General features: G+C 37.7%; 1 protein-coding gene across 1 annotated transcript in view; it reads right to left on the bottom strand.

The window, feature by feature from the left end:
- LOC126199241 (uncharacterized) overlaps positions 1 to 13,399 on the bottom strand; it is a 197,822-nt gene that overhangs the window by 169,547 nt on the left and 14,876 nt on the right. Inside the window, exon 2 of the mRNA XM_049936034.1 lies at positions 11,552 to 11,756. Within this exon, the coding sequence (XP_049791991.1) occupies positions 11,552 to 11,751 (200 nt within the window). The 5' untranslated portion in view covers positions 11,752 to 11,756. The remainder of the gene's footprint in view (positions 1 to 11,551; positions 11,757 to 13,399) is intronic.

Consider the following 13,399-nt stretch of genomic DNA (forward strand, 5'->3'; position numbering starts at 1 on the left):
AATTGCAGAAGTTCAAAGATACATTAGTAGAACTGAAAACATAAAACATACTTTAAAAACCAAGCTTGAAAGTGCTGAGAGAATGTGTTTTTCATGGAATAATGGTACAAGCTCTGAAAAATACATGAGAATCAAAAGTAAGAGCAAGTGCTCTGCTATAAATAGTGGCACTACAACAACAATAGTTCACCATCTGGTTAGAGTCCCAGCAACAAGTATGTACAACAACACTGCTTGAACGACCTGAAGATGATGACCCCACCGATCATCAAAGTAATGTGCATAAAACAAAATTAAAACTCAGTTGTACATCATAAAGAACACATTTAATCAATCATGGAAAGAAAACTTGAGAGATAGTATCAATAAATTTCCATAGCTGTCAAAATAACATATTGCATTACTATGATGTCACCATCAACAATCAACCCATCATAAAAAAAAGGTAAGAAAATTATTGGTGTTGGCATCCAAAGCGACCTAAAATGGGATATATATATACTGAATATGTCAATTTTACACATAAACACAATAAAAAATTAACAGGAAACTTACATGTAATCCCAGTCACTATAGTATATGCCTGAAAGATACATGCTCTATGGAAATAAAATTGTTCAAGCTGCCAGATAATCTAAAAGATATATAAAATATAAATGCATTTGCAAGCTCTATTAGAGAATATATACTTCACCACTGCTTCTATCTAGTAGGGGAATACAGAAATTCAAGTTATGTAATCGGTAATTTTTAATATACATATATGTAAACATGAGAAGGAAAGTTGCTACTTACCATATAACGGAGATGCTGAGTTGCAGATTGGCCTTCGTCAACAACACACACACACACACACACACACACACACACACACTCACACACAAATGCAACTCAAAAGGCCAAAAGCTTTATTGTGAGAGTCTTTTTGTTGTGCCTATCTGCGATTCAGCATCTCCACTATATGGTGAGTAGCAACTTTCCTTTTCATGATATTGATAAATTCCATCCTGGATATTCCATTGTTTGATATATGTAAACATGATTACTTTGCTTTATAAACACATGATTTAAGTCTAATATCTAGCACACTACTGCACATGATCAAATGGGCTGCATAAATAAATTTAGCATCTTCAAAAGAGAAGATTACACACTACTAAATGAAAGGGAAAATCATTTCGCCTGCTTCCAAAAACTGGAACAAAGCTATGTTTAAAAACAACCAAGCTACGTTTAAAAACAACAAACAAGAAGTGTTAAATCGTGTGAACAATGACCGCAACGTTAATTTCGTGCATGAAAACTCGTTTGAAGTACTCGCAATTGTAGACAGCAAGGGTAAAACGAGCCGTTACGAGTCGCTTGGAAAGAAAAACATTCAAGATAGTAGGCCTAAAACCACCAGTGAACAGTCTAAACACATCAAAAAATCTCGAAACAGCGATAAAGTGTCGTATGAACTTCATGAGACAATACTGGTACAAAATGACCTTGAAGTACATCACAAAATACTGATACAAACAGACACTCAAATGAAAAACATTGTAACAGATAACTCGCATAATAAAATACTCATGCTTTCAGATAGTCATGGCCGTGGACTCGCAAAGAAAATTAAAGAGAAAACTAATAGAAGTTTGTGTAGCATAGTAAAACCGGGAGCCCCACTAGCGGAAATAATAAAAACGACTGAATCTAGAGAGGTTAAAAATCTACATGATAAAGACTGTGTAATACTCATCGGAGGTTCAAACGATGTATATAAAAATGAAACTGCAAATGCTACACGTTATCTTAAACAGTGTCTGAAGAACCTCACGCATACAAACGTGATAATCGTGAATACACCACATTGGCACGATCTGGATAACCAATCATGTGTAAATACAGAAATACAAAAAGCCAACTATCAGTTTGCCAAAATCTGTAGACGTTTTAAAAATGTTAAATGTGTTAATATAAATAATATACGTCGTAGATTCCATACACAACATGGACTACACTTAAACAGTATTGGGAAAGAATATCTGGCGAACATGATAATGAAGGAATTAAAACTACTTCAAAACACCTTCAACACAAAAACAACTGTTATACCACTATCAGTAATAGAACATTCCACAGTACAAGAAAAATCAACAAAGGCAGTCATCTCGTCAGCAGTAGAACTGACATCAGCAGAACCTTCACCACCACCACCAGCAATAAGAACAGGAGACACAGCAACAGTGGGACAGCAACAGCAAAGCCAACAACAGCAGTAGCACCAGAAACGACAGTACCAATGGAGAAGCCACCAGCTAAACCACACTCCATCAGAAGGAGCCAGAGGACAAGAAAGTACATGACTCCAAAGGAGGATTTTTTATGGTTCAGCACCAACAGGAGAAAAAAACTGGGACAAACCGGCGCTAAGCATCGGTCACTGTCAACAAAATGCAAACAAAAGATACAGGCAAGGTAAGCTGTGCTCGTTTCTCAGTCTTTCATCAAAATATACAATCTGACAGAAACAAAGTGCAGCAATTAGAAGTGGCACTACTAACTTTAAACAGTTCAGTCACATGCATTACTGAACATTGGTGTAGAGGAACTGAAATAACATTAATTAATTTAAACTCATATATACTAGCATGTCATTATAGTAGAACCACCATTAGAGGTGGTGGATCATGTATATATGTTAAGCAAGGAATTGCCTATAAAATTAGAAATGATATTAATTCTGTAAGTGAGGAAAAACACATAGAAATATCAGCCATAGAGTTAAGCAAGACAGATGAGGCACAAAAGTTAACTATAATACGTATTTACCGTTCACCCAGTGGTGATATGGATACTTTCACTGCAAAACTAATCCAGATTCTAGACATGGCTTCGAATCCTAAAGGGAAGGTTCTCATTTGTGGAGACTTAAATATAAACACACAAAACCCAGATAGATTCTGAAACTCATTCTTGAATATATTGCGCTGTTATAAGTTATCGCCATTAGTTAACAGAGCCACGAGGATAGCCAAAAACTCATCATCAACAATTGATCACATCATCACAGACATAGATAAAGAAAGTTTTGAAATTATTGTAGATAACCTTGGCCTTTCTGATCACTCCTGTCAAATCCTAAAATTAAACATAAATATAGACAATACAACTAAAACATACACATACAGAAGGGTTTTCTCCAAACCAAACAGATCAGAATTTGCCAAGCAAATAAACAGTATAACTTGGGAAGAAGTGTATGCTGAAACTAGTGTAAATAAGAAATTTTCTAAATTCATGTCACTATTTAAACTCAGATTTGATGAAGCATTCCCAAAGGTGCAAACTGCAGTACATTCACACAAAAGAAATACCTGGGTGACCAAAGGAATAAGGAAATCCTCTGCAACACTCAAACAACTGAACAGGTTAAAAAACTACCATAATGATCCTGGTTTCCTAAACTACTACCACACATACAAAAGAATATACAGAAGAGTATTACGAGATGCAAAAAAAGCCCACAATGACAGTATTATAGAAAAGGCAGAAAATAAAATCAAAGCAGCCTGGACTGTTACCAAACAGGAAACAAACAGTAATAAATTAAAAACAGTAAACATTCAAATTAAACATAATGGTGCTATTATACATAACCCAAATACACTAGTAAATACTGTAAATGAGTACTTCAGCAGTGTTGCTACCAAGCTACAGCAAAAGTTTGGCAAAAAACAGCCTGAACAAAAATTGAACTATATGGATAACTCAATGTTACTGTTACCGACTTCTACAGAAGAAGTAAGGATGGTTGTGAAGAATCTAAAGAATAAAACATCAGCAGGTTTAGATGAAGTGCCAGTGTGCTTACTGAAGGACTGCATTGACAGCATACAACAACCTTTGGCGCACTTCATAAATGAATCTTTCACTGCAGGCTGCTTCCCAGAATACTTAAAATGTGCAAAAGTCCTGCCTCTATTTAAGAAAGGCGATCCAGAAAATATAGAAAACTATAGGCCCATCTCATTACTCTCATCCTTTTCCAAGGCTATAGAAAATATAATGAAAAAGAGACTAATGGATTTCCTAAACAAGTACAACCTACTGTGTAAAGAACAGTTTGGTTTCAGGCCAGGAAGAAGCACAGGTTCAGCAGTAGCTCACTTCACAAATTTTGTCTTAGAAGCACTTGACGAAGGTGAACATGTAACAGGCATATTCCTTGACCTTAGCAAAGCATTTGACACGGTAGATCACAAAATACTACTAAAAAAAATGGAGGCACTAGGAATAAGGGGAACAGTAAATAATTGGTTTCAATCATACTTGGAAAACAGGGGACAGTGTGTAGAGATCTCACAAACGAAGTTCAGCAGATTGACAAAACACATTTCCAAACCAGAACATATTAACATAGGAGTCCCTCAGGGAAGTGTGTTAGGGCCAATACTCTTCCTAATATATATCAATGATTTTCCCCAGAGTGTCAAATACGGGGAAGCAATACTATTTGCAGATGATAGCAGCATCCTTATCAGTGATGAGTCACCAGACAAATTGAGAGACAAAGCTGAAGAAACTCTCGATCATGTATGCAAGTGGGTAGTAAGCAACAAATTAACCCTCAATATTAAAAAAACAAGCAGTATTAATTTCCACATAAATAAAAAACATAATAGCATAGGCCTAAAAGTTAAAGATGAACTTATAGATTGTGTCACAAACACAAAATTCCTAAGAATGCATGTTGACTCACAGCTTAACTGGACTGACCATATTGCAGCACTAGAAAAGAAAATTGCTACTGCTTGCTATGCACTCCGGATAATTATGTCAGCATGTAATAGTTCATGTGCTAAGACTACATACTTTGCATATGTGCATTCAATAATTAGTTATGGCATAACCTTCTGGGGTACAAATGTGCAGAACATACAAGCAATTTTCAAACTGCAAAAGAGGGCTGTATGAATAATAACAAAAAGCAGCAAGAGAGCTCACTGTACTGATTTATTCAAAACCATGGAAATCTTGACAGTACCATGTGAATACATCTTTCAGACTGTGATATATATAAAGAAACACATTGACCAGTACACACAAAACAGATCTATACACCAACACTGGACTAGATCCTGCCACCATTTGCATCTCATACGAAAAAACAAAACAAAAACCCAAAATAGTTTATTATTTAATGGAATAAAAATGTATAATAGACTTCCAGAGGAGATCAAAGCTGAAACTTGAATACATGCCTTTAGGAAAGCTGCAAAAAGTTATTTAGCAGATAAATGTTACTATACTGTCAAAGAATACTGTAAATGACATATGTTCACCTCAATTCATGCAAGAGTACCTTTGTAAATATATATTTATCTGTAATTAAGATTGGTGTGTATGAGTTTTGTGTAATCCATGCAAGAATACATTTGTAAATTTATATTTATTTGTAACTAAGATTGGTGTGTATTTGTTTTGTGTACAAATGATGAAGTTGCACCATAGAAATATGTACTACCAGAAGTACTATTATGTATATACTCATTCCAAGTATACAGTTGACGACATCCATGCAACACAAGTTGTCTATGGATGAATAAATAAATAAATATAATAAAGACACTTATGCAAACAGAACAAGATGTTGCAAACAGGAGGAGAGAAAAAGAAATTAACATATTTAAGGGAATAAAACAGCTACTATGAGAAGGCAAGAGTTTTAAGCAAAGACTAATGGGAACATGGCAGAATTTGCTGAATTAAACAAAATTATCTATAAATGTTTTTGAAAGAGTGTGAAGAAGTACTATGAAAATATGATCAAGAGGAAAAATTAAAAACAATAAAAGTATACACAAGACAAAACAGAAACTTATGATATGTTAGACTGAGAACTTTTTGGTACATAGTATACAACAAGTTATCTTGGATGGAAGGTCATGTTCAGATGTAGAAGTAACTTCCAGTGTGCCCCAGGAAATTGTGTTGCGACACTTGTTGTTCATGTTGTATGTTAATGACCTTGCAGACAACATTAATAGTAATCTCATACTTTTTGCAGACAATACAGTTATCTGTAATGAAATAATGTCTGAAAGAAGCTGCATAAATATTCAGTAATTGGATAGATAAAAAATCCACTCATCAAGCAGTGGCAGGACAACACACATATAAAGAAAGGATTTGCATATGCAAGCTTTCAGAGTCAGTGGCTCCTTCTTCTGGAAGAAAGCTTGAAGGGGAAGGAAGAGGGGTGAAGGAAAAGGACTGGAGAGGTTTAGGAAAAGGGTTAGAGTTCAGAAAAGTCACCCAGAACCCCGAATCAGGGGAGACTTACCGGATGAGATGAGAAGGAAAGACTAATTGTTGGAGGCTGTATCAGATGAGATTTCAAAACCTTAGAGTTTAAACATGGAAGACTGGATAATATGCAAGACAGAGATTCTTGCTAAAAGACTGTGCACAAGTTAATAAGAGTGAAAAGCTAAGTGTATCGTGTGTAACAGAGGTGGGAGGGGATAGCAAAAAATAGACAGATCAGAAAATTAAAGATGCAGAAAACTAGAACAGAGTGAAGAAAGGAGTAGTTACTGTGAAGAAATGTTGAAACAAAAGAAATTAACATAAATTAAAGCAAGGTGGGTGGCAAGAAACAAGGATATGTTGTAACGTTAGTTGCCACCTGCGGAGTTCTGAGAAACTGGTGTCTCAGGGAAGAATCCAGATGGCACTAATGGTGAAACAGGCATTGAGGTCATGACTGTCATGTTGTAGAGCATGCTCTGCAACAGGATATTATGTGTTGCTGGAATACACCCTCTGCCTATGCCTATTCACCCTAACTGATACACTATGTGATCAAAAGTATCCGGACACCCCCAAAAACATAAGTTTTTCATATTAGGTGCATTTTGCTGCCACCAACTGCCAGATACTCCTTATCAGCAACCTCAGTAGTCATTGGACATCGTGAGAGAGCATAATGGAGTGCTCTGTCGAACTCACAGTTTTCGAACGTGGTCAGGTGATTGGGTATAACTTGTTTCATAAATCTGTAAGCGAGATTTTCACACTCCTAAACATCCCTAGGTCCACTATTTTCAACGTGACAGTGAAGTGGAAACGTGAAGTGACACTTACAGCACAAAAGCGTACAGGCCGACCTCGTCTGTTGACTGACAGAGACTGCCAACAGTTGAAGAGGATTGTAATGTGTAACAGGCAGACATCTATCCAGACCATCACACAGGAATTCCAAACTGCATCAGTATCCACTGCAAGTACTATGACAAGGTGAGAAAACATGAATTTCATGGTTGAACAGCTGCTCATAAGTCACACATCACGCCAGTAAATGCCAAATGACGCCTCGCTTGGTGTAAGGAGTGTAAATACTGGATGATTGAACAGAGGAAAAATGTTGTCTGGAGTGACAAATCACAGTTCACAATGTGGTGATCCAATGGCACAAGGTGTGGGTATGGTGACTGCCTGGTGAAAGTCATCTGCCAATGTGTTTAGTGCCAACAGTAAAATTTGGGTGCGGTGGTGTTATGGTGTGGTCGTGCTTTTCATGGAGGGGGCTTGCACCCTTTGTTGCTTTGCAGGGCACTGTCACAGCACAGGCTTACATTGATGCTTTAAGCACCTTCTTGCTTCCCACTGTTGAAGAGCAATTCATGGACTGCGACTGCATTTTCAACAGGATCGGGCACCTGTTCATAATGCATGGCCTGTGGCGGAGTGGTTGCACAACAATAACATCCCAGTAATCGACTGGCCCGCACGGAGTCCTGACCTGAATTCTATACAACACCTTTGGGATGTTTTGCAATGCCAACTTCATGCCAGGCCTCACCGACTGACACCGATACCTCTCCTCAGTGCAGCACTCTGTGAAGAATGGGCTGCCATTCCCCAAGAAACCTTCCAGCACCTGGTTGAACATATGCCTGTGAGAGTGGAAGCTGTTATTAGGACTAAGGGTGGACCAACACCATACTGAATTCCAGCATTACCATTGGATGGCGCCACGAACTTGTAAGTCATTTTCACCCAGGTGTCTGGATACTTTTGATAACATAGCGTAACTTGGTGGTAGTCTTGCCGATGCAAAATGTAGTGTAGCTGGCTTTTTGTGTGGATGAGATGAACACAAGGAAACTGGCATGAAATTCAGAATAGGGCAACTTGTAATTTAATTGGGAGAAGTTATTTAGAGATTCCAGGAATACAGCAAAGATGTCATCAATGTATCTAAACCGAACCTGGGACTGAAGGCTTATGGATCCCAGAAAATCCCACACTAACTGACCCATGAAAAGGTTGGCACAGGAAGGAGCCATCCTGGTTCCCATGGCCATAACCCCTATCTGTCTGTATGTCTGCCCCTCAAAGGTGAAGTATTGTGGTTCCCATGGCCACATCCCTGATTTGTTTGTACGTCTGCCCCTCAAAGATGAAGTAGTGTTGGTAAGTATAAAGTTAATTAAGGTGAGCAGGGAGGACATACAAAAAGATCAGTGGTACAGCCATGGGATCCAGGACGGCTCTTTCCTATCCCAATCTTTTTATGAGTCTTTTAGAGGGGGATTTCTTGGGATCCATAAGGCTTCAGTTCCACATATGGTTTAGATGCAATGATGATATCTTTGCTGAATGGACTCATGGTGAGGCTGACCTGTTAAAAATTCCTGGAATCTCTAAATACCTTCTCCCTATTAAATTTCACATGGTCCTATTCCAAACCCCATGCCACTTTCCTTGATGTTGTCATCAACACCAAAAGCCAGCTACACACTTCTGTCCATATTAAAACTACCAACAAACAACAGTACTTACATTTTGATACTTTCCATGCTTTCCATGTCAAACATTTCCTCCCATACAGCCTTGGCATTTGAGGCAAACGTATTTGTTCGGATGCAGACTCTTTACAGTACTATGCCATCATTCTCACTTCATCCGTCACTGGAAGTAATTACCCCACCAGCCGAGCTCAAAAGCATATTCCCCTGGCCATCACATCCAATCCAGATACTGTTGATCCCTCCAAAAATATAACTTCAGAGCACACCACTTGTCACTCATCCTGGTCTCTGACAAGGCCATGACTTTCTAAAATTTTGCCCTGAAATGAGATCCATTTTGTCTGAGATTTTGCCCATCACACCTAGAATAGCTTTTCGTCATCCTGTCAATCTCTGCAATATTCTTGTTAGATGCTATGCTCCTTCTGCACCCATCTCCCTACCCTGTGGCTCCTATACCTGTGACCATCCCAATTGCAAGACTTGCCCTATGACCCTCCTAAAAACCATGTATACAAGCCCTGTTAACTGGCAGAGCATGCTGTACAGCATGGCACCTGTGACATTGGTGCCTGTTTCACCACACATGCCACTTGGATTCTTCCCCCAGACATCTGTTTCTCATAACTCCACGGGTGGGAACTAGTGCTACAACATGCCTTGGTTCTCACCACCCACCCGGCCTTAATTTGCACTAATTTCTTCTGTCTCATAATTTCTTCACAGTAACTACTCCTTTCTTCACTCAGTTTTAGAGTATTCTACATCATTCATTTTCTGACGTGCCTATTTTTCGTCAACCCCCTCCCACCTCTGTAACATACAAAGCACTTAGCTTTTCACTCTTATTAACTTGTGCACAATATTTTAGCAGTAATCTCTGTCTTGCATATGACCCTTTCTTCCATGTTTAAGCTCTAAGGTTTTCAAATCTCATTCATTGCAGCCTTTCCTTCTCATCCCATCCAGTGAGTCTCCCCTGACCCGGGGTTCTGGGTGACTTTTCTGAACTCTAATCCTTGTCCTAAACCTCTCCAGTCCTTTTCCTTCACCCCTCTTCCTTCCTCTTCCACCCTTGTACTGGAAGGAGCCACTGGCTCTGAAAGCTTGCATACATAAAACCTTTCTCTATATGCGTGTTCTCCTGCTGCCTTTGGTGAGCAGATTTTTTATCTATCGAATTACATTATATTGCATAAATATTCAGTCAGATCTTCATAAGATTTCAAAGCGGTGCAGATACTGTAGCTTGCTTTAAATGTTCAGAAAAGCAAAATTGTGCACTTCACAAAATGAAAAAACTTAGCGTCCTATGAATAAAATATCAGTGAGTCACATTTGGAATTGGCCAACTCATACAAATACCTGGGAGTAACACTTTGTAGAGATATGAAATGGAATCATCATACATGCTCAGTCATGGGTAAGGTATGTGGTAGGCCTCAGTTTATTGGTGGAATACTGGGGACGTGCAATCAGTCTACAAAGGAGATTACTTACAAATCACTCACGTGACCCATTCAAGAATATTGCTTAACTGTGCGGGACCCATACCAAATAGGACAACAGGGGGTGTTGAACATATATAGAGAACAGCAGCATGAATGGTTACAGGTTTGCTTGACCTGTGGGAGAGTGTTACAGTGATGCTGAAGAAACTGTACTGGCAGGCTCTTGAAGATAGACTTAAACTATTTCAAGAAAGTCTACTAACAAAGTTTCAAGAACTGGATCCAAAAGATGACTCTAGGAATATACTACAACCCCCTACTTATCACCCACATATGTATCATGAAGACAAGATTAGAATTATTACAGCACACACAGACATTCAAACAACCATTTCACCTATGCTCCATATGTGAATGGAGCAGGAAGAAACTCTAATATTTGGTATGCACCCTCTGCCACACACTTCACCATGGTTTTAGAGGATGGCTGTAGATGTAGACAGGAAGAAATCATATTTCAACAGTTAAAATGGCAGATGACAGAGTCTGCATAGTTCAAGAGAACAACCATAAAAACAGAGTGCTAGTACTATACTCTGATGAAAACTGCTTGTTATTTGATGTTTGTCATGTGGCACTACATCTTTGCCTCACTGGATATCTGTTGCACCTCTGTTAAAGCTTGTGTAATGTGAATGGAACAGACTTTTCCGTATTACGGCTGGCACTAGTTAAATGTGCTGATGGCAGTGTCCAATAACAGATTATGCATGTAAACCAAATTACTCAAGCATTGGAAGTGAATTGATGCTTTGTTATGGTACACTGGCAACAGCAGACAGTTTGCGTGATGATGACAGCTCTGAGTACAGTAACTAAGTTCCAGGAGCTGAAGTGTCAACTATTAAGTAATTTTAATAATACAGTAATGAAAGTATTGATATTACAGAAATAAAAAAAAATAAAATAAAATGAGGTGTATAAAGGCATTTGAGATGTGATTGAAGGATAAGTATTTTGACATGTCAGCATTTCAATGAGCAGTTGATGGAAAGTGTGGCTCAAATTTTGCCTGATTCTTTGGCTGAACACCATTTTGGGGGGTAGGGGGGTAGGATGGTTCTTGAAACGTTATTTCTCATTTTAGGCACAATGAAAGATAGTTGAAACTAATGGGGGAAAATTTCAGTTATTAATATCAGTCCAGGATGGTATTTTTTAAAAATACATTCAGATCAACAAACCACATCATTATCCATCAAACCAAGTTTTTTTTTTCAACATCAAAAAATTACATACCTCTCTGAGTCAGAAAATTTGCTGCTGAAATTCATGTCTCTAATCCATCCATAATGTGCTGGGTAAAAATTATTTGCACTGTACCAGTTTTCATATAATGCTCGGTATAATGCAGCATTATTTTGTCTTAATCTGCAGTAATATTCATAGCAGAAGGCATCATATTTTTGCATTTCCTGATCATAGTCACCATATAGCATTTCTGCTTCAAGAAAGATAAAAAATTATTAGTTACCTGAAAGTTATAAGCTTCCCTAATTCATAGATGGAAAGATGGACCAGTAAATTATTGTTTTCATGACTGAAAGCTTTAAGAACAGCTCCAGAAACATACAAGTAGACAACAACACTCCTAACTTTTAGAACCTTATGTTCCTTCTTCAGGGATGAAAGAGTATATAACTGGAGAACGATGGACTAGGAGATAACCTCTTCAGAACCCTAGCTAAGAAGAATAAATCACCTTATGAGTTCTGGTAGTCCTGTCACCAGTGCACCCTCCCATAACAATTTCTTGTTTCTTCCTTGAAAAAGGAAACCATAGTTTCAAAAGAAAAGTGTATTGTTATCTACTTCCATGTTCAGTTGTCCTGAAACTTGTCTCTACTGAACAATATAATTTTGCAGACCATCTTTCTCTTTGAGAAGTTGACAGTTATCAATATCTATAATTACTGATGTAATGCTATAATATAGCATTTCAATTTATTTGGCAGATTTAGTTAAACAACAAAAGTAAAAAATATATGGAGGATAACTCTGACAGATGTGCACTGCAACTTGTCAGTAAACATAGTCAGAGGGCAAGAAAGGAAACAAATTAAAAAATATCACAATGGTCCTCAAAATATTTTAAAAATAAACACCCACCTGAAACCAAACATTACGTAAGAACAAGATACCACAAATGACAACTATATGAAAATGCATCAGACTTTTTCTTATGTATGTAACTTTAGTTGTGTTTTGTGTTTTGCAGTTTATCATCCAACCCTGACATGTGATTCTACAAGATCTGCAAAATGTCCATCCATAGCTGCCATAACCTCTGTTTCCCATCCACAATTTCTTTAGATGTGGAAACAGATACAGGTATGACATATGGAATACATTCCCAGATATGTGGGTGGCTCAAAGACTTCATAAGTAATAGAACCTGGTATGTTGTCCTCAATGATGAATGGTCATCCGAGGCAAAGGTATCATCATGAGTGCCCCCAGGGAACTTTCCGTAAATGATCTGGCAGACAGTAGGCGGTAATCAGTGATTGTTTTCTGATGATGCTGTGGTGTATGGGAAGTAATTGAAGTGGAGTGACTTTAGGAGGATACGAAATGGTTTAAGCAAAATTTCTAGTTGGTGTGATGAATAGCTCTAACAGGAAAAACAAACCCATATAATCTTTGGATACAGCATTATTAGTGTCCTGCTTGACATAGTCACATTGTTTAAATATCTGGGCGTAACACTCCAAATCAGTATGAAATGGAATGAGCCTGTGAGGATTGTGGTAGGAAAGACAAATGGTTGACTTCAGTTTATTGGGAGAATTTTGGAAAATTGTGGTTCATCTATAAATGAGAAAGCACGTACAACACTAGTGTGACCTAATCTTGTGTACTGCTTGAGTTTTTGGGAGCTGTGCCAAGTTGTATCCAAGGAAGACATCAAAGCAATTCAGAATTTAAAACTGTTATAAAGAGCCACATGCTTGACAAATGTTATTACAGCATAAGTGAATATCTCTGCACAACTGTATAACAATATATGTTTAAGTTAATGTGACAAATGAAATTACATCTGTGCATAAGAAATTATGTTATAAAAACACTTATTAGTTGTATATT

The sequence above is a fragment of the Schistocerca nitens genome, chromosome 8, assembly GCF_023898315.1.
Source record: "Schistocerca nitens isolate TAMUIC-IGC-003100 chromosome 8, iqSchNite1.1, whole genome shotgun sequence".
In the NCBI taxonomy this organism is placed as follows: Eukaryota; Metazoa; Arthropoda; class Insecta; order Orthoptera; family Acrididae; genus Schistocerca; species Schistocerca nitens.